Source organism: Cavia porcellus, unplaced genomic scaffold (assembly GCF_034190915.1).
Source record: "Cavia porcellus strain 051 isolate PalLab524CR breed Dunkin Hartley unplaced genomic scaffold, mCavPor4.1 scaffold_25, whole genome shotgun sequence".
Taxonomy (NCBI): domain Eukaryota; kingdom Metazoa; phylum Chordata; class Mammalia; order Rodentia; family Caviidae; genus Cavia; species Cavia porcellus.
In genome coordinates this window covers 32,506,493-32,532,834 of record NW_026947508.1, presented here as the reverse complement: position 1 = coordinate 32,532,834, position 26,342 = coordinate 32,506,493, and the positions used below count along the sequence as shown (strand labels likewise).

Genomic DNA, 26,342 nt, shown 5'->3' with positions numbered 1-26,342 from the left:
AGTTCTTTTGCTTTCAACAAAAATAATAGTGGATCAATTATTTAGTCAGTTGATGAGGGAACGGTATTTGATTTTGGACTTTAATTTGGAGAGAAACCAAATACTTGGTTGACATTTCTAAAACTACTAGCATTCTCATTTATTTATTTAATATTTCTTAGCACTTATATATATAAAACAAAAAAGGACTAGTAACTAAACTTTGACAACTCAGCAGTCAGAAATATTCACCCAGAGATATGAATTGGTGTAAAGGCCCATCCATCTCACTGTGAGATGATGTCAATAGAATCTTACATTTTATATTTATATACTTTCAGAATTTGTAGTTGTATCATTTTGATCAACTACTGTACATGCTAAAGCTAATTTCAACTATAGGAATTCAAAAGAATTTTAACAGAGCCATTTGGTTACAGAAAATTTTTCAAAATTTTATATTTTATTGCCAAGAAATTGTCAATAAAAGATTTTCAAACATCAAAATATTTCTGAATAACATCTTTTCCTGAATAACACTTCATGAAAGTAGAACATAACTTAGAGATAAAATAATAAAGTTGAACAGTTCATTTGCATGCTTTAATATAATTATCATATATAGGTTATATTGAATACATTAGATAAGTGATTTAATAGTTTTATCCTAAAATGTTAGTTTGCCAAGATTTGCACCTATTGAAAGTGTTTAAATTTATGATGAAAAAGTTATCAACTTATATATATGAGGTAATAAACATATGCATAATTTTCTTGGGCCATCATTACTCTGCCCTCTTTATCTTTGTCTTCATCTGTGATTCACTGAAGCTTTTGCCACCCAAAATTTGTAGCTAAGAGCACAGGTGTGGTGTCAGATTCCTTGAATGCCAGTCATAGTTACATCATATCACTCTTTGAGCCCTATGTGTGTCAGTGCATCAGTAAAATAAGAATAGTACTTATGTCCTTCTATTGTTTGGATCAAGTGAGAAAATGTATATTAAATTCTTCACAATGTACCTAGGCCTGCATAAGTGTCCAGTAAGGTTAGCTGCTGACTCTTCATGTGTGGGAGACTGGCAGCAGAGCATTGATCCATGTGTCTAAAAAGTGAGGAGATGGAACAAGAAGCTGGCACAAAGTTTCAGAACACCACGACTGACTGGAATACACTATCAAAAACTACCCAGAGCTTACCTTGTCAGTGGGGCATGGTGGATGGGGCAGTAGATGATGAGCAAATACATCACAGAAAAAATAAGGGTGGCACTAAGTGCTACAAAGCAAAAGCATCGAAAGGGGAATACAGCACATGGGGGGAGAGGCACTACTTTACCTAGGATGGTCAAGGAGGGCAATCAGGTTAGCTGATTTCTGAGCACAGGGCTCCCCCCCACACACACACACAAGTAAAAGAAGCCATGTAGGTATCAGAAAAAAGCCAACCAAAATGGACAGAAGATGCAAAGACCCTAGATTGACCAGTGCTTAGCATATGTGGCATATCTGAGAAATGGTAAGTAGGTGTGGAAAGAATGGAAGCAATAAGAGAGAGAGTGTGCAGGTCATGCCATCAGGCATAGTCTCTTAGTTTAGAACCTGACTTTCGGTTGGGTGTAGTGGTGCACACCTGTGATCCCAGCACTTGGGAGGCTGAGGCAGGAAAATTACTGCAAGTTTTGTGGAAGAACACCTGGACAACTGTCCTTAAAAGACGAACAATTGTCTTCATTTTGGCTAAATATGGCCCTATTTCCATGTATTACTATATGCAGAGCTGGCTAAGGTTTGTCTTTATTCTCTCAACTGGCTTTAAGCAAAGCAAATGGGTCTAGCCAGTTTTCTATATTTGTAATCCGATGGAAAAGTTATTAGAATTCTAAATTAATTCCAATCTACCACTATCAGTGCAACACATGGTAAGTATAAAGACACTAAGGCATATCTGTAGTTGTGGGGCACCAAGGGAGTCCTAAGTCCAGTCAGAATAATAGCTAATCGAAACAAAGGCCCCCATCAATGGCATGTAGGTACTTTATCTTCTTGCACTAACTTACAAAATGTTAAGTTTTAATCTTCTGCACCAGTTTCTCCAAGTGTTTCATGACTTCTGTAAAGGTGGTGGAGCAATAAGCAGTAGAGAAAACAGCTTCTCTGAGAGTCACCATCCAATGCTGCAATATAGCATTGGGAAGAAGGTAAGAAGTAGGTTCCCTGGTCCTAGGAAGAATCTGACGTGTGAACTGAAGCCCACAGACAGTGTAAAAAGAAAAACTTCAACAAAGAAGACAGTAACTCATGGTGCCTTCACCTGGAGCTGAACTCACTGCTCGAGAGGAGCTATTGGAACATGGGGACATAGGCTCATGGTTATGGTGTCTGCTGGCAACCCGGGAGGCCTCTGCAAAGAGATGGGGGCAGTGGAAGGGAATGGCACTGTACTGTCTGGTGGTGAGTCCTCCTGTGGGAGATAGCGATTGGCCAGGAGCCATTTTAGAGTCCAGAACCAGAACTGCTGCCAGCTTCTTCCAACAGTGCCTAGCTGGACTCAGACCCATGGAAACTGCTTGGACTGTGGTAAGCCCAATGACTCTGGTCTCGGGGCAAGCCTGCTAGGATTATCTACTACGCCACCATAAAGCAATGGCTGGCTTTCTGGAACACAATGGCATGATTCAGGATTCTGTCTCCACAGGCTGTCTACTAGTGAACCCAGACAGAATCCTGAAAGTGACTATTTATTTTGTTTTTGTTTTCATTTTTCTTGTTTGTTTTGTTTTATTTAGCTTGTTTTTTATTTTTCCTTCTCTTCAATTGGTTAATGAGTGTGACAGTGGTTATTATTCTCTTCGTGGATGTAGTTCTGTTTTGTTCTACCTTTTATCTCTTTCACCTCTCTTTTCTTTTAATCTTCTGCACCAGTTTCCCCAAGTTGGTGGGACCCATCTTTGTCCTTCAAACTTACTTATAATCTCTCTTTTGCAACTCCTCTATTTTCTCCTTAACCCATTTTAAATTTTAACCCTGAGGGCAAAATCGATACATTATGGACTTACATATTGCATATAATTATCTGGTTTGTTTTATATTTTGTTATATAATCACATATCTAGTTCGTAGAGTAAAAAGTTGCAAATTAAGGGTTGGCACAGCTTATTGTTTTATAGGCTGTTTGATGTTATTGGTAACACTATCGCCAAAATCGACATCATTGTTCTAAACAGCTGTTGGCCCTGATAATCCATGACTGAGATTAACTAAGAGTCACAGAAAATACTATGGCATAGTGCCAAAGAACCAAGGACTAGGCCAAACAAGCAACAACTTTTCTCCAACAAATTGAAGAGGTAAGATCTTCCAATAGACTCAAAACCCAAAAACTTGCTACATTTGGCAGATACCTCAGAGAAGTAATCATCACCTAAGTGTCCTAAATACCATCAATAAAGCAACTCACTATAGGCGTCTTACAAGCATCACCCGAGGAATTAAACTAAAAAAGAAAAGACACTTAAGATGAAACCCCAGACATCCAGTTCACCAAAGGCAAACCCAGGAGCAATGAGGTGGTTACAGTCTATAAATCCCCCACCAGGTCTCTCTGAAGTGGTAACAACAAAGCAACTGAATAAGGCTCTGGAGAAAAAGGAAATTAGAAATAATCTCTCAATTACAGAGATTACCAAAATACACACCATGCTTAGCAATGTTAGAGCAGACACAGACAAAAAACAAAACAAAACAGATGAGCTTAAGCAAATTATGGAAGCACAGCATAGGAAACAAAGAATTCATAAAGCAGATCCAAGCAGATATCCAGGAGAATAAAAACTCCACTGCAAGTATTCAAAGCAGATTAGTCCAATTTAAGGACAGGATCTCAGATATTAAAGACAGACTTTTAGTTAGCGAGCAGGAAAACAAAGATTTCTCAACACTAGCAAGGGACCAGGAGAAATAAATCCATCAGCTGCTAGATGAGACAAAGAAAAATAACATAAGATTAATCAGAGTCAATAAACAAGTAGGAAATAGCACAAATGACATTAAAAACATGTTCACAGACATTGTGACAGAAAACTTTCTTGGTAGAGAAAAAGAATTTAACATGCAAATAAGTGAGGCATATAGAACTCCACTAAGCAATAATTAAAAAAAATTACATACATATGATTGCAATAACATATGTATGCAATACATATGTTATTGCAATCATATGTATGCAATAACATAGTCAAGATTCCAGAAATTCAACACAAGAATAGAATCTTAAAAGCTGTTAGGGAAAAGAAACAAATCACCTATAAAGGAAAGCCCATCAGAATCACAGCTGACTTCTCAACACAAACTTTCAAGTTAAGGAAAGCTTGGAGTAAAGTACTCCAAATTCTAAAGGAAAACAATGTTAAACCCAGATTGATGTATCCTGCAAAACTGTCTTTCAAAACTGATGGAAAGATAAGATACTTCCATGACAAAGAACATCTGATGAAATTTATGACCACCAAGCCAACCCTCCAAAATGTTTTAAAGGACACTATAGAAAGAGATAATAAAGACTACAGCTCCATGAACCCCAACAAAAGGACTTCACCAGGAAAGGCAAGCAATTAGAGGGAAGGGAAAAAAAGGGGGGAGCCAACAACAGGAAAATAACATTACAAGGATTAGTCAATACATATCAGTTTTAAACATCAATGTTAATGATCTCAATTCACCAGTCAAAAGACATAGGCTGGCAGAACTGATCAGGAAGCAAGATCCAACAATACCTGCACACAAGAAGCACATTTAATTCAAAAGGAAATTCACAGACTGAAAGTCAAAGGATGGAAAACAAAACTCCATGCAACAGAAAAAGGCAGGGATAGCTATTCTTTTTGCAGACAAAGTGAATTTCAAGCTAAGACTAATTAAGAGAAAGACGGTCACTACATCTTTGTAAAGGGAACAATCCAAGAGGAAGAGTCAACAATCATATGTATGCAACAAATACCATGCACCCAGCTATAGAAACAATTACTAATGGACATGAAAAACCAAATAAGGCCTAATACAATTGTATTGGGAGAACTCAATACACCACTGTTGCAAAAAGACAGATCAACTAGACAAAAAAATCAATGAAACATGACAACTAAATCAAATTATTGAGCAAATGGTCTTATAGATGCCTACAATGTTTTCCCACAATATCAGAATACCATTCTTCTCAGCTGCACATGGGGCATTCTCCAAAATAGACTATATACTGACTCATAGAACAACAGGCTTAAGTAAATGCAAAAGAATTGAAATTATCCCTTGCTAGCCAGGCATGGTGGCTCACGCCTATAATCCCAGCACTCGGGAGGCTGAGGTGGGAAGATCATTGCGGAGTATGAGACCAGCCTGGGCTACAAAGTGAGCTCAAGGCCAGCCTGAACTGCATAGCGAGAACCCATCTCAAAAAAAGACAAAAAAAAAAAAAAAAAAAAAAAAAAAAGAAAGAAAAAGAAAAAGAAAATTATCTCTTGCATACTATCAGACGACAGGGCAATGAAACTGGAAATCCATGCCAAAGGAAACCACAAGAACTTTGTAACACATGGAAATTAAATAGCACCCTATTGAACAACCACAGAGTCACAGATGAAATTAAAGAAGAAATCAAATAGTTTTAACAGAATAATGACCATGCAACATACTGGAACTTGAGGGACACAGTGAAAGCAATCTTAAGAGGGAAATTTATAGCTGTGAAACAGAGCAAGTGCATATCAACAACTTAATGTTGAATTTCAAACTTCTAGAAAAAGAAGAGCAGGCTAACCCAAAAGCTCATGTAAGGGAGGAAATTATAAAGATCAAAGCAGAAACTAACACACTGGAGAGTAAAAAAAAAAATACAAATAATCAATGAATTGAAGAGTTGGTTCTTTGAAACATTAAATAAAATTGATAAACCCTTAGGCAATTTTATTTTAAAAAGGGAAGATTCAACTCCAAGAAATTAGGAATGAAAAGGGTGAATCACAATAGACCCTGCAGAAACCCAGAAAATAACCTATATCTACTTTGAAAACTTATATTCTTTTTTTTGGAAAGCTTATATTCTAACAAGATGGAAAATACAGAAGAAATAGACAGATTCCTAGATACATATGAATTAAGAAAGCTGAATCAAGAAGATATAAAAATCCTAAATAACCCAGTATCAATAAATGAAGTTGAAGAGGTAATTAAGAACCTGTCAAGAAAGAAAAGCCCAAGTCCTGATTGATTCATTGCCAAATTCTCAAAGAAATTTAGTGAAGACTTAACATTGCTGTGTCTCAAACCCTTTAATGAAATTGAAAGGGAAGTAATACTCCCAAATTCATTCCTGGAAGCAAGCATTACTCTGAATCCAAAACCAGAGAAGAACCCAACTAAGAGAATTACAGATCAATCTCCCTAATGAACTTTGATGCAAATATCCTCAATAAGATATTGGCAAACACACTGCAGCAAATCATCAAAAATATTGTATACCAGGATCAAGTGGGATTCTTCCCAGGGATGGTTCAACATACAGAAATCCATAAATGTAATGCATCATATTAACAGAGCCAAGGACAAAAATCATATAATAATCTCAATAAATATAGAAAAAAGCTTTTGACAAAGTCCAGCACCCATTCATGATAAAAGCCCTACAGAAAATTGGAATAAATGATCTTTATCTCAATCTGATAAAAGCCATCTATGACAAACCAACAGTCAATGTCATAGTAAATGAATAAAAACTGGAAGATTTCACTCTAAATTTAGGAAAAAGACAAGGATGTCCACTGTTTCCACTCTTATTCAACACAGTCCTGGAAATTTTAGCTGGAGCAATTAGACAAGAGAAAGAAACAAAAGGAATAAAGATAGAAAAGGAAGAAGTCAAAATATTGTTACTTGCAGATGACATAAACTTAGAAAACTCCAAAAACTCCACCAAAAGACTTATAGATTTAATAAGCAAATTCAGCAATGTAGCTGATTACCAAGTCAACATGCAAAAATCAATAGCCTTTCTGTACACAAATAAAAAACTCACTGAGAGAGAAATCAGGGAAACAATACTCTTTACAATAGCATCCAAAAAAATGAAATACCTAGGAATCATTCTAACAAAGGATATAAAAGACCTCTATTGATGACTACAGTACTCTGAAAAAGGAGATTGAAGATGATATTAGAAAATGGAGAGACATCCTGTGCCCTTGGGTTAGAAGAACCAATATTGAGGGGCTGGGGATTTAGCTCAGTGGCATAAGTGCCTGCCCGGCAGGCACAAGGTCATGAGTTCGATCCCCGGTACCACAAAAAAAAAAAAAAAAAAAAAAACCAATATTGAAAATGGCCATACTTCCAAAATTGTTATATAGATTCAATGCAATCTCAATCAAAATTCCAATAGCATATCTTACAGAATTAGAAAAAACAACCCTAAAATTCATCTGGAACCATAAGAAACCTTGAATAACAAAGGCAATTCTGGGCAACAAAGATAAGACAGGGGGCTTCATAATCCCTGACTTGAAATTATACTATAAAGTACTGTGATTAAAAAAAAAACCAGTATGGTACTGGCAAAACACACACACACACACACACACACACACACACACACACACACACACACACAAAAGACCCGAAGATCAATGGACTAGATTAGAAGATGCAAAAACAACTCCAGACACACTAAGCCATTTTATTTTTGACAAAGGTGGCAAACATATTCACTGTAAGAAAGACAGCCTCGGGGCCAGAGATTTAGCTCAGTGGTGTAAGTGCAGGTAGGCCTGAGATCATGAGTTCAATCCCCGGTACCAAAAAAAAAGAAAAAAAAAAAAAAAGATAGTCTCTTTAATAAACGGTGCGAAAGAACTGGCTCTCCACATGCCAAAGATTAAAACTGGACTCATATCTTTCACCATGTAATAAGCTAAAATCAGAATGGGTCAAAGATCTTAATATTAAAACAGAAACATTAAATCTATTGGAAGATAGAGTAGGTAGAACTCTTGAAGACAGTTGTGTCGGCAAAGACTTTATGGGCAAAACCCAGATTGCACAGGAACTATCACTAAGAATCAACAAATGGGATCTCACCCTACTGAAAACCTTCTGCACAGCAAGCCTCCAACAGAGTGAAGAGACAGCTCACAACATGGGAGAAAATGTTTGCCACCTGTTCCTCAAAAGATTACTGTCAAGAACATACAAAGAACTAAAAAAAATGATTCCTCCCAGATTTAAAGACTCAATCCAAAAGTGGACATTTGAGATGAGTACATACTTCTCAGATGAAGAAATACAAATAGAAAATAAATACATGAAAAAATGTTGAACATGAAAAAAAAATGTTGAACATGATTGGTCATTCAAAATATGCACATTAAAACAATACTGAGATTCCATCTCATGATGGAAAAATGGCTAGTATCAAGAAATCAACCAATAATAAATGCTGCAGGGGTTGTGGGGGTGGGTGGGAAGGAACCATTCTCCACTGTTGGGAAGGGTAGATTGGTGCAACCACTGTGGAAATCAGTGTGGAGATGCTTCAAAAAACTAGGATTGGAGGTCCCATTTGACCCAACTATTTCCCTTCTGGGCATCTTCCCAAAAGAATTAAAAACATCATACCACAGTGATATATGTGCACCCATGTTTATAGCAGCATGGTTTATAATAGCCAGATCTCAGAAACAACCTAAATGCCCAGTGACTGAGGGATACAAAAAAAATGTGGTATTTTTATACAATGGAGTACTACTTGGGCATAAATAATAATGAACTGGATAGATGACCATATTACTGAGTTTTTGTTGGATACTTGAGCAGAACTGTTGGCAGTCTCATTGTTTGAATGACTACTTTGCTTTAATTTTGTAACTTGAACAACTATTTCTAGAATAGGATGACAGTATGTAATTTACTAACTAGTGATTTCTTAGTGTTTTTGTTTTGGAATTCTGTATTGTTGCTACCCTGTCTTCTGTTTCGCTTTTTTTTTTCTCTTTAAATAAAATTTTTTTAAAAAAATAATAAACTGGACACTTTTATAGGTAAATGGATGCACCTTGAGAACATACTCATTAGTGAAATAAATAAGACATGTGTAAATATCATATTGTTTCATTAGTCTGACAAGCTAAAAGAAAAACATATGTATATGTATATAAAAACAGTTAAGATAGACTACTGATTTCTCTGAGTTAGCTGAAGAGAAAGATTTGTACTGGTATTGTTCGGACAATTGAAGGCAAATATCTTGTGCTCTGGGTAAATGATTTTGGGATGACAATACACAATGTATGTACCATTGTTACCCCCAAGTGATGTACTTTAAAATTTTATTATAGTTTTTTTTAAATGTGTTTCATAAGCCATCACCAATATGCCCACTCCACAGACAATTCTTTGTGTGTGAGCACAGAGCATATACCTGCCTCTTGTCTGTCTGGTAGGGCTCTTGTACAGTAGCAGTAGTGGCTGCATGAGGAGTACTCCATACAAAAACACAAATCATGCAGAGACAACAAACCTCTCTCTCATACTTCATACACTTACATACAGAGATGCAATAGCATCTATCTTGACAGGAATAGGTATCTTTTCAGCCATAGGATTGGGGGCAGGACGACTTGGGAGTGAATGCCAACTTTTATACTCAGTTATATGATTTAAGAGCCTCCATCAATGCAGTCTCTAAATCTGTTGACTCACTTCAGGACCAGATTGATTTATTGCCTTCAGTCATCCTCCAGCAGGGAGATGTGCTCAAAGTACTCACAGCTGAAAAGAGGGATACTATGCAATACTGGGGGGAAAATGATGCTATTTTGTAAATCAATCAAGTATTGTAAAAGGACAGGTAAAGAGGCTCAGAGAACTTGCAGTGGAACTTGGAAAGAGATACATAGCCTCCAGTTCCACTCTGTGGTCTTCTTGGTGGCCCACATTAGATTCATGGGCCCCTATCCTACTTCTCATCATAGGTCCCCTCATCACCATTATCTTTTTTTTTTTTGCTACTACTTCCTTGGGTCTTTCAACTTGTTTCAAGTTTCATTCAATCCAGGATTCATTCATTCACTACCAAAGAACTCCTTGTCCTCAGTGACATCTCCATCATGTGAGTTTGTGTGAAACCTACCTGTCATCTCATCAACCCTCTAACCCCTGTTCAGCAGTAAGTAGCCAGAAAGACAGATTTCCCTTTAACCACCAAAAGATGGGAATGACAGGTTTTTCCTAGAAAGTGCTTCCCTTTGGCACTAGACAGCACCTCCCTGCCTTCTTTTCCCGAACCCAAATGTCAAACCTCCTGTTTTTGCTCATGTGCAAATGCATCTTCAATCAGCTGTCAAAACATCATTCCACCCTTTAACTCCACCCCTGTCAAATTCCAAATATAAAGTCATTAGTTCTTTCCTGAAGCTTCCAGAGAATGCCTGCCTCTCTTGGGTAGCCTTCTCATTCCCTCAATACAGGCTTTTTTCTTCTGCTCTCTCACTCTCTATCTTTTCTGTCTGGCACCACAGAAGACCAAACAACTAATTCTTTATTACTCCATGTGCATTACTCTTCAAGGACCTTCTAACACTTTCCACCCATGTACCTCTGGGGAAATAAGAGATGACTGCAATGACAGCACACTAACTGGTGTTCGTGTGTGTGTGTGTGTGTGTGTGTGTGTGTGTAGTACTGGGATTAAATCCAGGGACTCTGCACCAAGCTACAACCCTTTTTTAAAATTTTCTACTTTGGGGGCTGGGGATTTAGCTCAGCGGCATAAACACCTGCCTTGCAATCAGGCGGTCATGAGTTCAACCCCTGGTACCGATAAAAAGTTAAAAAAAAATTAAAATTTTCTACTTTGTACTTTCAGGAAGATGGCAGAGTGGCAAGCAGCAGAGAAAGAAACCTCTCTGATAGATGCCATCCAGACACTGGAACATAACAAGAGGAAAACAAGAAAGAGGAAAGTGGGTTCCCTGGACTCTAGAAGGATCTGAAGCAAGAATTGAAGTCCACAGGGAGAGCAACAAGAGAAACTTCAACAAAGGAGGGAGTAGCTAGTGGAGCCTTCTCCCTGAGTTAGGGTCATCATGTGGCAGAAGCAGTTCAACCCTGCAGCCACAGGATGACCATAGGAAACACCAGAGACCTCTAAGGAGAGGCACAATAGTAGAAGGGAACAGTGGATATGAAAGACTGCACTAGCTGGGGCCAAAATAACGTAATTGTTCTAATCAGCTTTTCCTCCTGGTATACAAGGAGCAAGACTGCCAAATAGAAAATTATGTGGATCAGTGCCCAAAAACCAGGGGCTCCACCAAGTGGGCAGCAACTTCTCATCCCTAACAAAGTGAAGAGGTAGAATCTCACAACAGACTCAAAACCCCAAAACCAACTTCACCTGTAAGATACCTCTGAGAAGGGGCTGGGGATTTAGCTCAGCGGCATAAGCACCTGCCTTGCAAGCAGGCAGTCGTGAGTTCGATCCCTGGTACTGATATAAACGAAAAAGACAAAAAAAAAATCATAAAAAAAAGATACCTCTGAGAAGTAATCATTTCCTATGGGTTCTAAATACTAACAGTAAAGCAACTCACCATAGGCAACTTACAAGCATCAACCCAGGAATTAAACTAAAAAGAAAAAAATGAAAAGATGCTTAAACAAGACGTAATCCTGGACACCCAGTTCACCAAAGGCAAACCCAGGGGGCACTGAGGTGAGATAATCCAAAAGCCACCCATCCGGCAGAAGTGGTAAAAACAAAACAAAGGAATGAGGATCTAGAAAAAAATCAAATTAGAAATAACTGCTCAATAATGAAAACCATGCTTAGTGACTCTAGAGCAGATACAAATTTTTTTTTGTCTTTTTCCTTTTTATCGGTACTGAGGATCGAACTCACAATTGCCTGCTTGCAAGGCAGGTGCTTATGCCGCTGAGCTAAATCCCCAGCCCCTACAAATTTTTTAAAAATAGAGGAATTTAAGAAAAAGATGGAAGCCATGAATGCCCACCATAGGAAAAAAATGGAATCCATAAAACAGATTCAAGCAGCTATCCAGGAGAATAAAAATATCACTGAAAATGTCCAGAGCAGAATGAGCCAGTAGGATGACAGAATCTCAGATAGAGAAGACAGGCTTGTGGTTAACAATGATAAACAGAAAGATTTCTTTAAAAATAGCAATAGACCATAAGAAACCAATTCAGTAGCCACTATATGATGCAAAGAAGAATAACATAAGTTGATGGGTGTTGATGAAAAAGCACGAAATAGCACAAATAATATTAAAAAACTGTTCAAAGACTTCATGGCAGAAAACTTCCCTGGTAGGGAAAGAGAATTTGACATAAGATAAGTGAGGCACATAGAACTCCAATTATCAATGATCAAAAAAATCTATTGCCAGCCATATCACAGTCAAGATTCTAGAAATTCAACACAAGAATACAGTCTTAAAAGCTGTTATGGAAAAGAAACAACCTATAAAGGAAAGCCCATCAGAATCACAGTTGACTTCTCAACACAAACCCTCAAGATAAGGATAGCTAAAGGAAAACAACCTCCAACCCAGGTTTATGTACCCCCACAAAACTTTTTTTTTTTTTTTTTTTTGGCTTTTTCCTTTTTATCGGTACCAGGGATTGAACTCACGACTGCCTGCCTGCAAGACAGGCACTTATGCCGCTGAGCTAAATCCCCAGCCCCTAAAACTCTTTCAAATTGATGGAGAAATAAGAAACTTCCATGACAAAGAACACTTGAGGAAATTCATGAACACCAAACCAGCACTACAAAATATTCTGAAAGACATTCTAAAAAAAGAGATAACAAGAACTATGATTCCATGAACCCCCACAGAAGGAATCCACCAGAGGAGGTAAACAGTTAAACAGAAGCAGGGGAAAAGGACAGAGCCAACAACAGGAAAATAACATGATGAGAATAAGTCAATACATATCAGTTATGACCGTCAATGTTAATGTTCTCAATTCATCAACCAAAAGAAACAGATTGGCAGAAGGGATCAAGAAGATAGATCTTGCTGCATACAAGAAACATTTAATTTAAAAAATTCACAGACTGAAAGTCAAAAGATGGAAAATAATATTCCATGAAAAAGAAAAACCAGAAAACAGCAAGGGTAACTCTCTATTTGCAGACAAAGTGAAATATAGATAACCAGTGCACCCCACAATGTAAAACTACATATTAACAACATAAAAAATCAAATAAGCACTAAAATAATTGTATTCAGGGATCTCAATACCTGCCACAAATAGATCAACTAGACAAAAAAATCAACAATGAAATATTAGAACTGAACCAAACTTGAAAAAATGGACTAAGTAGATATCTACAGAGTATTCCAACCCTCAATATCAGAAAATGCATTCTTCTCAGCTGCACATATGATGTTCTCCAAAATAGGTCACATAACAGTTCATAGAATATGTTTACGTAAACCCAAAGTAAAATTATCTCGTACATATTATCATACCATAGTGCAATGAAATTGGAAATCAATGGCCAAAAAAACCCCACAAAAACTTCATAAACACATGAAAATTAAATAATATCTCTTGAACGACCAATTGGCCATAGATGAAATTAAAGAAGAAATTAGACAGTTTCTATAATTAAACAATAATGACAGTACAACATACCAAAACTTACAGGACACAATAAAAGCAGTCCTATGAGGGAAATGTATAGTGGTGAGTACCTATATGAGGAAAACAAAGCAAGCTCAAACAACTAACTTAAAGTTGAACTTCAAGCTTCTAGAAAAAGAAGAGCAGGCCAAGCCCAAAGCTTGTTTGCAGGAGAAAATTGTAAAGATCAGAGCAGAAATTAACACACGGGACACTAAGAAAACAATACAGAGAATCAATGAATTGAAGAGTTGGTTCTTTAAAACATTACATAAAATCAACAAATGCTTATCCAACCTTATCAAAAACAAGGAATCCAATGAATGAAAAGGGTGAAATCACAATGAACCCAGTAGAAATTCAGAAGATTATCTATACTGACTTTGAGAACTTGTATTCTAACAAGATGGAAAGTGCAGACGAAAAGGACAGATTCCTGGATACATATGAATTACCAAAGCTGAATCAAGAAGATATAAAAGGGGCTAGGGATTTAGCTCAGCGGCATAAGCGCCTGCCTTGCAAGCAGGCAGTTGTGAGTTCGATCCCTGGTACCGATAAAAAGGAAAGGAAAAAAGACAAAAAAAAAAAAAAAAAAGATATACAAATTCCAAATAAACCAATATCAATCACTGAAATCAAAGATATAATTTAAAACATACCAACAAAAAAGCTCAGGCTTTGATGGATTCACTGTTGAACTCCACAATAAATTTAGAGAAGAGCTAACACCACTACTTCTCAAACTGTTTAATAAAATTAAAAGGGAAGCAGTACTCCCAAATTTGTTCCTGGAAGCAAGCATTACCACCATTATTAAACCCTGAGAAGGACTCAACTAGGTAAGAGACCTACAGACAAATTTCCCTAATGAGCATAGGTGGAAAAATTCTCAGTAAGATAACTGGCAAACAGAATTAAGCAAATCATCAAAAAGATTATACATCATGATGAAGTTGGATTCATCCCAGTAATGCAGAAATGGTTCAGTGTACATAACTCAATAAATGTAATGCACCATATTAACAGAGCAAAGGACAAAAGCCATATGATCAGCTCAATAAATGCAGAAAAAACTTTTGACAAAGTCCAGCACCCATTCATGATAAAATCCTACAGAAAATTGGAATAAATGGTCTTTATCTCAATCTGATAAAAGCCATCTGTGACAAATCATTTAGTATGACAAAGTATCATACTTAATGGACAAAAAACTGAAAACTTTCACTCTAAAATCAGGAACATGACAAGGATGTCCACTGTCATCTTCTCTTTCTCTTGCTCTTCTTCCTTTTCCTCTTCTTCCTCCTTCTTCTTTGTATCAGGGATCAAACTCATAACCTTTTGCTTGCCAGGCAGGCACTGTGCTATTGAACTATATTCCTGGCCCTGACTTCACTGTTATTCAACATAGGTTCTGGAAACTTTAGCCAGAGCAGTTAGACAAGAGGGAAAAAAAGAAATAACAATAGGAAAGGATGAAATTAAATTATCAGGGGCTGAGGATTTAGCTCAGCAGCATAAGCGCCTGCCTTGCAAGCAGGCAGTCGTGAGTTCGATCCCTGGTACCGATAAAAACGAAAAAGACAAAAAAAAAAAAAATTAAATTATCATTATTTACAGATGACCTGATGCTTCACATAGAAGACCCCAAAAACTGCATTCAAAGATTTCTAGATTTAATATGCAAATTCAGTAGCTTAGCTGGATACAAAATCAACACTCAAAAGCCTTTCTGTACATGAATAACAAACTCATTGAGAAATTAAGGAAATACTTTTCAAAGTAGCATCCAGAAAAATGAAATACTTAGGACTCAATCTAATGAAGTAAAAAACCTTTACAATGAAAACTATAGTATTCTGAAAAAAGGAAATTAGATGACATCAGAAAATGGAAAGATATCCCTTGCTTTTGTGTAGGTAGAACCAACATAGTGAAAATGGTCATACTTCCAAGACTGCTATATAGATTTAATGCAATTCCAATTGAAATTTTAACAGCAAAACTGGGTGTGGTGGAATACACCTGTAACACCAGCTCTTGGGAGAATAAGGCAGGAGAATCACTGTGAGTTCAAGGCCAGCCTGGGCTACAAAGTAAGTTCAAGATCAGCCTGAACTGTATAGTGAGAGCCTGTCTTTAAAAAAAATTCCAACAGCTGGAGAAAACAATCTTAAAATTCATTTGGAACCAGAAGGGATCTAGAATAACAAAGGCAATTCTCAGAAACAAAGGCAAGGCAGGGGGCATCACAATTCCTGACTTGAAATTATACTATAAAGCTACTGTGACAAAAAGTAGCAGGGTACTAGAAAAGAAAAAAAAAAAAAACAAAAAACAAAAACCTGAAGACGAATGGAACAGATTAGATGATCCAGAAACAACTTCAAACATATTTAGCTACCTTATCTTTTACAAAGGTACCAAATACATTCCTTGAAAGAAAAATAGCCTCATTAATAAGTGGTGCTGGAAAAATTGGCTTTGCACATGCCAAAGATTAAAATTGGACCCATATCTTTCACCATGCATTAAAGTCGAAATGGATCAAAGATCTAAATATTAAAACAGAAACATCAAATCTGCTAGAAGATAGAATAGGTAAAACTCTTGAAGACAGTGGTGTACAAAAACTCTATGAATAAAACCCCAATCATACAGAAACTATCACAAAGAATCAATCGCCCTGGAATTCTCCTTATTCCCTAAGCAAGCCTGTCTGTCTGCCTGTCTGTGTATGTTTCTGTGTTTCTGTCTCTGTCTCTGTCTCTGTCTCTCTGTCTCTCTCTCCATGATGATTCTCAGGAATATTACCTTCTATTTCAGTGTGTTGTAAAGAGCTAAATATCATTTTCTCCGTAAAGCCTTTCCTGGATCTATCTTGTATTCAATCTGTTTTTGCACTTGTACACTGTGAAAGAACATCTTGCACAGAGATTGCATTTTAAGGCCAGTGCATGGACAAGAATTACTAATGGTGAAATTTACCCTTGGAAATCCCTTAGGATGAAAACACCTAGGAGACTGCCACACTACATTGTCTTTTGTTGACTAGCATAGTCAGTTTTTCTTCAACATGGCAACAATTACTGTTTCTCCAGTGGTATGTCTCTCCAGAGTATGCATTCACTGAATGGAACACCTCTCCATTTTCCTCCCTGCCAAGGCAAAAGTCATATGAAGAGAATTTACCTTAGTTTAAAATAAAATGATCCATACAGGCAGGGTGTGGTGGTGCACTCCCGTAATCCCTGCACTTGGGAGGTTAAGGCAAGTGGATCATTGCAAGTTCAAGACCAGCCTGGGCTACAAAGTGAGCCCAAGGCCAGCCTGAACTGCATAGTGACAAAAGATAAAGAAATAAATAATAAATAAAATGATCCAAAGCTGAGTGCTTCTGAAGAGATTATCACAGTGCTTATCATAGGGTAGATATCAGCAAATGTTAGATAAAATTAGTCTCCTTTATGTCTAATGTCATCCTTGGTCAACTCTGAGTAATTAATACATGGAAGCTCCTGGGCTACATATTTTTCTTCTGCCAAGGACCATGGCACAGGTCAGCCTACTATTGCAGGCCAGTCCATAGCAGCCGTGGTGAACCTAGGGCACCTATGTCACAGTGGGCTGTTTGTCATCATGGAAAGCTCTACAAGTGTCAGGAGCCACTGCAGCTGGAAACTGACCACACATAAGGGCTAAAGAAAAATCAGCCCCAAGAACATGAAGTGCTTGAGGCAAGCCACATGAGCTAGTTGTTCCATCTCCAAGAATGTGAGGTGCCAAGTATCTGATTGTTAGACAGAGGGGCTACAAATGACATCAAACTCATGAGTATATAAACAAACATGCTGCATTTAGTGGGCGGTTCTTCTCTCTCACCAGGAGAGGATTCTCCACCTGACCTCAGCTTTCTGCATTTCTGATTCTTGTCACTATTTCTTCATCCTCCACCATCTTCCTCCTGGGAAATTTGAGATCTGCGCAGGATGAAAGATTTGCATCGCTGCTCTACAGTATGGCCCTCAAACAGTGCTTTCATCTTTCCATATCCTCCCCTATACCTCTTCAGTATCCTCAAGACAACAGTCTTAATCACCTTCCCAGCTTTTCCCACCTTCTTTCATCTCATACATCTTTTCCTACGTGGCTCTTTATGCTCTCCAGCCTGCTGAGTGAGCACCACAATCCCAGGGACTTTTTAAAAATTTTTGGTAGTACTGGAGATTGAATCAAAGGCTGTATGCATGCTAAGCAAATGCTGTACCGCTGAGCCACACCCTCAACCCCAGCCAAAATATCTACTGCTGTGCATCACATGTCCCAACTGCACACTCATATAAAACCTGTGACTCACTGAATAGACAGCCAGCCCTTGCAGGGTAATTTCAATATAGTTCTCTGTTATTCACCACCACACACATGAGGGAAACCGTGTTTCTCTGGCAAAGATTGGAGACCATCACATTTCAAGTGGGGAAGTAAATCCTGATGTGAGCAGGGGACTCTGGCAGTCAGAGCAGCTGCAATAGTGATCAGAGGAGCACTCCCTCTTCATGGCAGGCTTTTGGGCAATGATCATCCCCTCCAGGTCCTTCACTTTGCTTTCTACTGTTTGAAGTTTTTTCAGAATTTTCTCTTGTAGGCCCAAGGAAAGGAAGATGTTACCACTCCCTTGACTCTTGTGTCCATCTTCTGGGTTGGCTAGCAAAGCCTGAAAAAAATCTGAGCCCTTCTTGTAAAGCTGGTAGAGTGTGATTATAAACATCAACATTTTCTAAAACAAAACACAAAAGATGAATGTTATTTGCTCATTCAAGTGAAATGCTAGTTTATCATAGATATGAAATAAAACCAAAAATCTAATAACAACAAAGTTCATTGCTGGGCCAGGGATTTAGCTCAGTGACACAAGCACCTGCCTGGCAAGTGCAAGTTCATGAGTTCAATCCCTGGTACAAAAAAAAAAAAAATTATTCCTACACCAAGCCCTCCATTCAACAAAATATTTTTAAACTATTTTAATTTTTTGAAGTTTTTGCTTTTGTTTTGTTTAAACCACACAGGGTCTTGCTGTGTAGCGCAAGCTAGACTGGAACTCATGGTGACACTCCTGCCTCAGCCTCCTTAGTGCTGGAATTATAGGCAGTACCACAATGCCCAACTACTTAATCTCTCTATTATTAACACAAACTGGATTAGCAAGCAGGTCAGATATCTTACTTGCATTTAATAAATATAAGAAACATCACTTGGTGAAAGTTTACTACATGCTGGCCTCTGCACTAGAAGTTATCTTTCCCATCCATGCATAACTTATTTCTGCAGAAAAATACAGAACAGGATAACCATTTTGATATCTTCCAGTTTGGATCCTGTCACTATTTAAGGTCATACTCTGGAAATGGTAAGAGGCATGAGTGGAGTCTAGGAATTCATGCCTAGTGAGTATAGTGATCTGAAAAACTTTCCTGGTCAAGTTTTAATGTACTAGGACAGATTCTTGCTGGGATATGAATAAAATTAACCATCTTTTTCCTTATTTTAATAACTAGCACTGGTTACTGAATATGCATGTGCATATTATACCTGTGAAATTCCCTTTAATCCTCACAACAATCCTATGTTACAGGTAAGAGAAACTGGGCTTAGAGTGATCACTCTCAGGGAACAGTACAAGGTTTAACCGATTTAGGTCTAAGCAATCTGACTCTAGAGCCAATGTTCTTCCTCTCACATTCTTACACTACCTTCTTTTTTGGTTGAGGTGTATGAAGTGCTGAAAACTCACCTTTCTGATTGAGTAAACTCAGAAAAAGTTCACTTTCTTACCTTATATCCTCTTATTAGTTAATTGAAATGTACACATACACATATTTCTGTTATTTAGTCAGCTGGTTATACTAAAATTTTAGAAAACTAAATTTGGGACCCTAAAAATTTAGTTTGAAAAGCAGGCATGGTCACGTGTGTCTATAATCCTAGCGCTTAGTTTGAAACCAGCCAGGGCTAATAGTAAGACTTTATCTCAAAAAGGGGGTAGGGTCAAATCCCAGCTTTATCAGCTGTGACAAACTATACGATTTTGGGCATAACCAAGTTACATCATATACCAAACAGATGACGATCCCATCCTTGCCTACTATGGTGCGTTTGGAGAGTTTCAAATACAAACGTGAATATGATTCTTAAACAATAACAACCTATAAACATAAGCAAATGCTACAAAATAATTCAGTAATAGCTTCATTATCAAGTTCATTTCAGTATTAACTTTCATTTGTCAAGCTAATCACTCAAGAAAGCTCTTTTAATTCTATTTCCTTAAATTTTCATTGGACCTCAATGTATCTGAATTTCATTTGTCATGTGAAAATAACCTCTGTTCACATCATGCACTATTGGGATTTCCCCCCAAATACTTTGAACATATTATAAATAAGCTATTATTGTTGATGATTAAACAGAAGTTACATAAAATCCTCAATGTTTCTTACAATCCCAGCTAAATTCCTACTCCCAAAAGAAAATTCTTGCATATTTATGCACGTTTCATTAAAACAATGAAAACACTGTCATGGCTTAATGAATACGAATAAAGCACAATGGCATAGGAAGAGCAGAAAGGCCATAACCAAGACCCCATAGGTGCCTCTTCCATACCATGGTAGGCACTCAAAGGTGTATACCTGATCAGGTAAGTTTGGGGATAAGAATGCCTTCTCAGGTAATGAGCATCACACTCTTATTTTACAGACAGCAGATAAGCCAAATACAATTGTCACAAAAAGAGCGTCTTTATGCCCAAAACCTAACTGGTAGAAGAGTTAAAGGATAACTTAGTTTCAACCAATTTAAGAGACAAGGGTTCATCCTTGCCCATCTGCATGGCCTAATCAAAATTCAGTTGTCCTGAATGCAGTGGCATAGGTCTGTAATCCCAGCTGAGGCTGGAGGATTACAAGGTCGAGGCTACCCTGCCTCAAATAAAAGCTGGGTGGGTGGGAATGTAGCTCAGTGGTACAGCACCCCTGGGTTCAATTCTCAGTACCACATTCAATTTATAACTATAATAAAAGAGTACAACCTGAAGTGATCGAATGCTTCGTTTCCATAAGGCAAATAATCCTATTGCCAACAAAATAAAAAAGGAAATTCGTAGGATGGTTTGGATAACTGGAGCAAGATTTTCAATCAGCCCCAAGTTGGTTTGCTGAGGCATAGCTGTCTCCCCCAGAAAAGTTGTTTGTATCCAATTCCATATCATGTTGAGAGACAGAGAGTCTAAGAGGTTGTCCCAGGTAGAATATGAAGGTGAAGATGACATCGTTAAGACAACTGCAGCTCCAGGAACTACATATGCTGAGGTTTCAGGACTCTGAAGGCGGAGTAAGGAAGAGCGGTGTTGAAGCCCGAGTGTTCTGGAGCCATTGTGAGCAGTGCTTTGTGATGTCACTTCTCCACAAATGTCAGCTTGCTTCCCGCACACCCAGTTACTCTTCTCACTCAAACCAGCCACTGTTTTGTCTTTTCACTTCATTCATGTTACTTCCTCTGATTTTTGGCTCTCCTCCCTCTAGCACAGCACTGTCCAATAGAACTTTCAGCAATAAGGGGACTGCTCTTTATCTGTCTTATCTGCCAATATGGTGCCTGGCAGCCACTTGAAATGTGAGTAGTGTTGCAGAAGGACCAAATTTTATATTTTAATTAGTCATATGCTCAAAACAAACTGTTAAAAAAAAAAGTGTCAAAAGTGGAAAAAAAATAGGCACATGTGGCTAATGGCTACCTTCCTGGACAGTGCAAATGCTGAACTTTCCCAACAATTCCATAAAATGGAAAGTGAGGAGATAGGATATTTGCCTATTTATTCAGTTTTTCACTATGCATTTCAGGCTGGCCTTGAACTCATAGCAATCCTCCTGTCTCAGCCTCCCAAGTGAGAGGAGACAGGATTTACAAAGTATTTTCTTAAACAGTAGGCAAATGTGGACAGTGGTTCTGAAGCAGAAATGCTGACCTAATTGCAGCCACTTTGTTAAAGCTGCAGTCGTTCTGTTCTCTGCCACTAAACTCAGCTAAACTATGATTTGCCATGAAAATGAAAACAACTTGCTACATATACAACTACACTCATCACTAGGTTCATCACAATATATCCATTGTGTTCTGGCCTCTAGCAAAAGCTTATTATTGTTAACTTCTGTTCACCATCCTATAAGACAAGCTTTCTGTAATCACCACCTCAGACTTTAGAGATTATCCTACAGGGTCTGCTAGCATCAATAAAATTTCCTTTTTTTCTCCTGAGTTCCTGGCTACTGTTGATTCAGTTTTTCCTACAACAGTTCATTCGGATCATTAGTAGCATTGCCTTCATATCACTATTTGAAATTGGGATTTACAGCAAGATTTTTCACGTATTTGAGTCTCCTTTTGTTTATGTGCTGATGTGGCTTCCACTTTCTTTACAAGATTTGCATTAGAACCGAATATTTTCCCAAAGCACTTTTTTTTTTTTGTAGTAGGAATTGAACTCAGGACCCCAAAGCACTTTGTACACAATAGCATGTTACTCTGTAAGGTTACATATTCTTACGATATATTATTAATTAGTTACTGGTAGTATCTACCTACTTAGCAAAGTATATTCTGTGTGAAGACAGAAAATATACAGTGTTTCCAAAAAGCTATCATTAAAAAAAGTTCACATCCAAGTATATAAACGGTCAGATCAAATAACAAAGCAAGCATCCAAGAGTTCAAGTGAGAAGTACACAATCAGGAAGGAAAAAATAAGGTCAGGTGAGAAAATTTTTATTCTCTAGTAAGATGGAGATATACGCATGATATGCTTTCATTTTTTCTAGCTAACTTAAGAGAAAAAATAGGAATAGAGAAGCCAGTAGAGAAAGAATGTTTCATTCTGACAGGAATGGGTTACCTAAGAAGTCAGGGGCACATCAGAAAATGGGACCTAAATAAAAGTGTTTCAACAAGGCAAATGACTGTTTTTAGGAGTGACTGCTATTCATGTTTAACCCACAGCCCACTGGTGGGCTGACCATAGCCAGAACCTAGCAAGGAAGGAAAGTTACTCTGGGGGCTGGGAGTTTAGCTCAGTGGCATAAGCACCTGCCTTGCAAGCAGGCGGTCGTGAGTTCGATCCCCGGTACCGATAAAAATGAAAAAGACACAAAAAAAAAAAAAAAAAAAAGAAAGTTACTCTGATAAAATGTTGGGGTTTGATTAGAAAAAGTCAAATATGAGTCAGAAACCTGAAGACAGGACTGTGACAACTGAATAATTTCCTATGACTCTTTACACTAGATTTGGTAAAGAGGGGAAGGATTACATGGCACCTTATACGTTCACTTTTCCAAAGCACCTGACCTAATACTTAGTTGTATAATTAATATATTTAACATCTTCCGTATTGTAAATTCAATAAATATGCAATCATATTTATTTTATTAATGTATCCACAATGCTTGGCACACAGCATTAATATTTTTAAATGAATGCATATATAGACAAAACTGTCCATTCACCAAGCTGCTATATTTGTGTACTTATTTAGACAGATGCATTACCAAGTAGCTACGACAGACTCAAAAAAATGTAAGATAGGGCTAAATGAGGGTACATGTTTGTGATATCAGCTACTTGGGAGGCTAAACCAGAAGGATCACAAGTTTGAGGCCATCCTGAGCAACTTAAGACAGTATCTCGAAATTTTAAAAGTGGCTGAGGATGTAGCTCATTGGTAGACCACTTGCCTAGCATGCACAAGAACTCGATTTCAACCCCTAGGGCTGAAATACAGCAGAGTCTGAAAATTTGTTAATGGTAGCCCAGGTATGCACCACCACGCCTGGTTTCTCATGATTGCTTTTTTTTTTTTTTTAATACCAAGAATCAAACTCAGAACCTTGTGCTTGACTGGCAGGCACTTATGTCACTGAGCTCTAGCCCCGGTTCTTTACTGCCTTTTAAACAAAACCCCAATCTCGAACATAGCAACAGGGCACTAAAACATCTGGTCCTGTTTACCTATTTAACCTTTTATCCTTCTTTCATTTATTCTCTCAACCCAACTATGGTAGTCTTTTCAGTCACTGAAACACCAACCTGGTGCTCCATAAAGCCTTTGCACATAACAGGATCACCATTTCTTTACATAACCTCTTGGTTTTTCCAAGTTTTAGCCTAAATATTTTTTCTCCAGGAAGATTTTGCTGTGTTCTCTATAGGTCACCATCTACTGAGAGCATTTTTTTTTTTTTAAATCGGTATTGGGGATTGAACTCACAACTGCCTGCTTGCAAGGCAGGTGCTTATGCCACTGATCTAAATCCCCAGCCCCATACTGAGAGCATTTTTTGACAGAGCTTTTATTTATCTGCATTGTTTTAATGTCAGTCTTCCCTGCTAGACTTGAATTTGCATGATACAGAAGCTAAGTCTGTTTCAACATCCTCACTGATGGCTAGCAATGGTATGTGCTTAGTAAATATTTATCTTCTAGTCAATTATTAAGAGAACTTTCTTGGCTCTTTGGTCTTTTCTTTTCCAGGATAAACCTGCCAAATATGTTCATAATTTTCCTTTTCCTTTTTGAGGAGCTGAAAATTGAAGCCAGTTTCACGTGTGCTAGGAAAAGTATGTTAGCACTGAGCTACAACTTGACCCATCACCAGGTTTTCAAATCTCTTCCCTGTCCCAGTTAAATTCCTCAATGGGGCTCAGACCTCTGTCTGGAGTCAGAGTGCAACAGGTCAGAGTAGAGGAGCTGTACTTTCAGACCCAGCTCCCCACACAGTCTAAATCAGCATAATGTCAAGAGACAGCACCGTCTACTTTGCAGTGGGAAGTTTGATTTTTCTAGAAAAAAATTTTGCAAATTTTCGTAAGTTGTATGTTACTGACAAAAACTGGCAACAGCTTTTATCTTAATTTTTGAAATGAGACCTATTATTGGTTCTCATGCTCAAATAATAAAAAGAACATTTTACAGGTGGTCACTCAAGGACTACTGATACAGCTCTGCGCTGGGTTCAATTCCCAGTAACACCAATAATGATCCTCCCTACTCCTACCCTAAAATCTCACAGCTGGGTGTGGAGATGAAAGCCTGTAATCCCAGCACCCAAGGAGGCTCAGGCAGAAGGTATCTGGGATTGAACTCATGACCTCACGCTTGCCAGTGAGTGGCCACTTAGCTAAATCCCCAGCCCAAGGACCAGTAATTTAGTGACTTTGTAACATTGTCTCAAAATGGAAAAAGGGGCAGGGCTGGGGTACCTGGGAGTTATAGTTTATATTAGGCCCCAAATTCAATTCCCAGCACTGGGAGAAAAAAAATCACTCATGTTTTTTTTTCCCCCCCTTAGAACTCCCTAAATTAGCTTGAGATTCCAGGAAATCAGCAGTGTGCTTAGCCTGTAAGATGCTCTACTATTTCTGACAACCCCTCTACTTCATCTCACACATAACTTGTATAGGGGAGATGCTTTAGACTTCTGGGGCAAAGAGGCAGCAGAATGAAATTTCTAAAGAACTGACAAAAACAAGGAAACAAGATTCAAGGAGAGAGAAAGTATCTTCAAAACCTAAACACACAGATTAGAAAGGGTCATGAAGTGTGTCATTTTATTGATAGCTAATGAAAGTGGCTAAAATTTTTTTAAAATGGCTGTAACATATTGCTATCATTAAACATAATGTCTTACATACAAAGACCAAACTTATCTTGGTTTTCTATCCTCTTTCTAAATACTCACTCCTTTTGGTATTATATTTAATTGGCTGCATCACTACCGCATCTTTAAACTTTCCTCAAATTCTTTTCAACTTCCAAGTCTCAAATAATCCTCTTTTTACCTTGATTTCTACTCTTCCCTCTGCTGTAATTATCAGTACAGAACCTCAAAAGTCAGCCTCAATTAATACATTTTTTTATCTAACCCATTCTCAGATTCTTAACACTCCACATTTCATCTTTAAGTTGATGCTCATGCACTATTTATTCTGCTTAACAGTCTTCAAAGGCTCTCAGTTGTATATAGACTGAAGATCAAGCTCCCTAAGAGTCCACAGCTTCATAGGTTCCTGGCTATCTCTTCAATAACCTTATTCCCCTTTACAACCAACATATCAATACAGTTCCTTACAACAGGCCTTTGAATTTGCTACCTACCTTCATGTTCCACTTGGCATATATTATCCTAACTGGTCAACTTCTCTGGACCTTGTCCCCTGGGAGCTATCTTGAATCTCAAGACTACTCAACAAAATTTTCTCTCTACAAAAAATTTAAGGCAAAGAGTTATTCAAAAATAACCTTGAGTTGGGCATGGTATTACACATCTGTAATCCCAGCAACTTGGGAGGCTGAGGTCAGGAGGACTGCCTCAAATTCAAGGCCAGCCTGGGATATACAGTGAGTTCAAGGTGAACCTGGACTACACAATAAGACCCTGTCTCAGACAAAACAAAACCATACCTCTAACTCCAACACCACCTCTCTCAAAACAAAACAAGGGCTATCTGTGCTGCACAGTGAGACCCAGTCTCAAAAAACAGAAACAAATAAAAAAATCTTGATCTGAATTATTTGGTTAACAAAAAAATACTAAGTGAGTGTAGGTTTCAGA

At 37.8% G+C, this 26,342-nt stretch overlaps 1 protein-coding gene across 1 annotated transcript; it reads right to left on the bottom strand.

The window, feature by feature from the left end:
* Positions 1–464: 464 nt before the first annotated feature.
* Tmco2 (transmembrane and coiled-coil domains 2) lies at positions 465–26,259 on the bottom strand. The gene is made up of 2 exons (XM_003462287.2): positions 20,771–26,259; positions 465–18,460 (listed from the first exon to the last, which is right to left on the bottom strand). Exons 1-2 carry the CDS (start codon positions 21,008–21,010, stop codon positions 18,146–18,148), a joined length of 555 nt encoding a protein of 184 aa, XP_003462335.1. The 5' UTR covers positions 21,011–26,259; the 3' UTR covers positions 465–18,145.
* Between the last annotated feature and the right edge of the window lie 83 nt (positions 26,260–26,342).

Excerpts from the sequence above, each read along its gene's own strand:
- Tmco2 (XM_003462287.2), bottom strand. The coding sequence starts at position 21,010 with ATGTCATCTTCACCTTCATATTCTACCTGGGACAACCTCTTAGACTCT. Across the intron at positions 18,461-20,770 it reads GAAGCATTCGATCACTTCAG|AAAATGTTGATGTTTATAAT; the intron begins GTTGTACTCTTT and ends GTTTTGTTTTAG.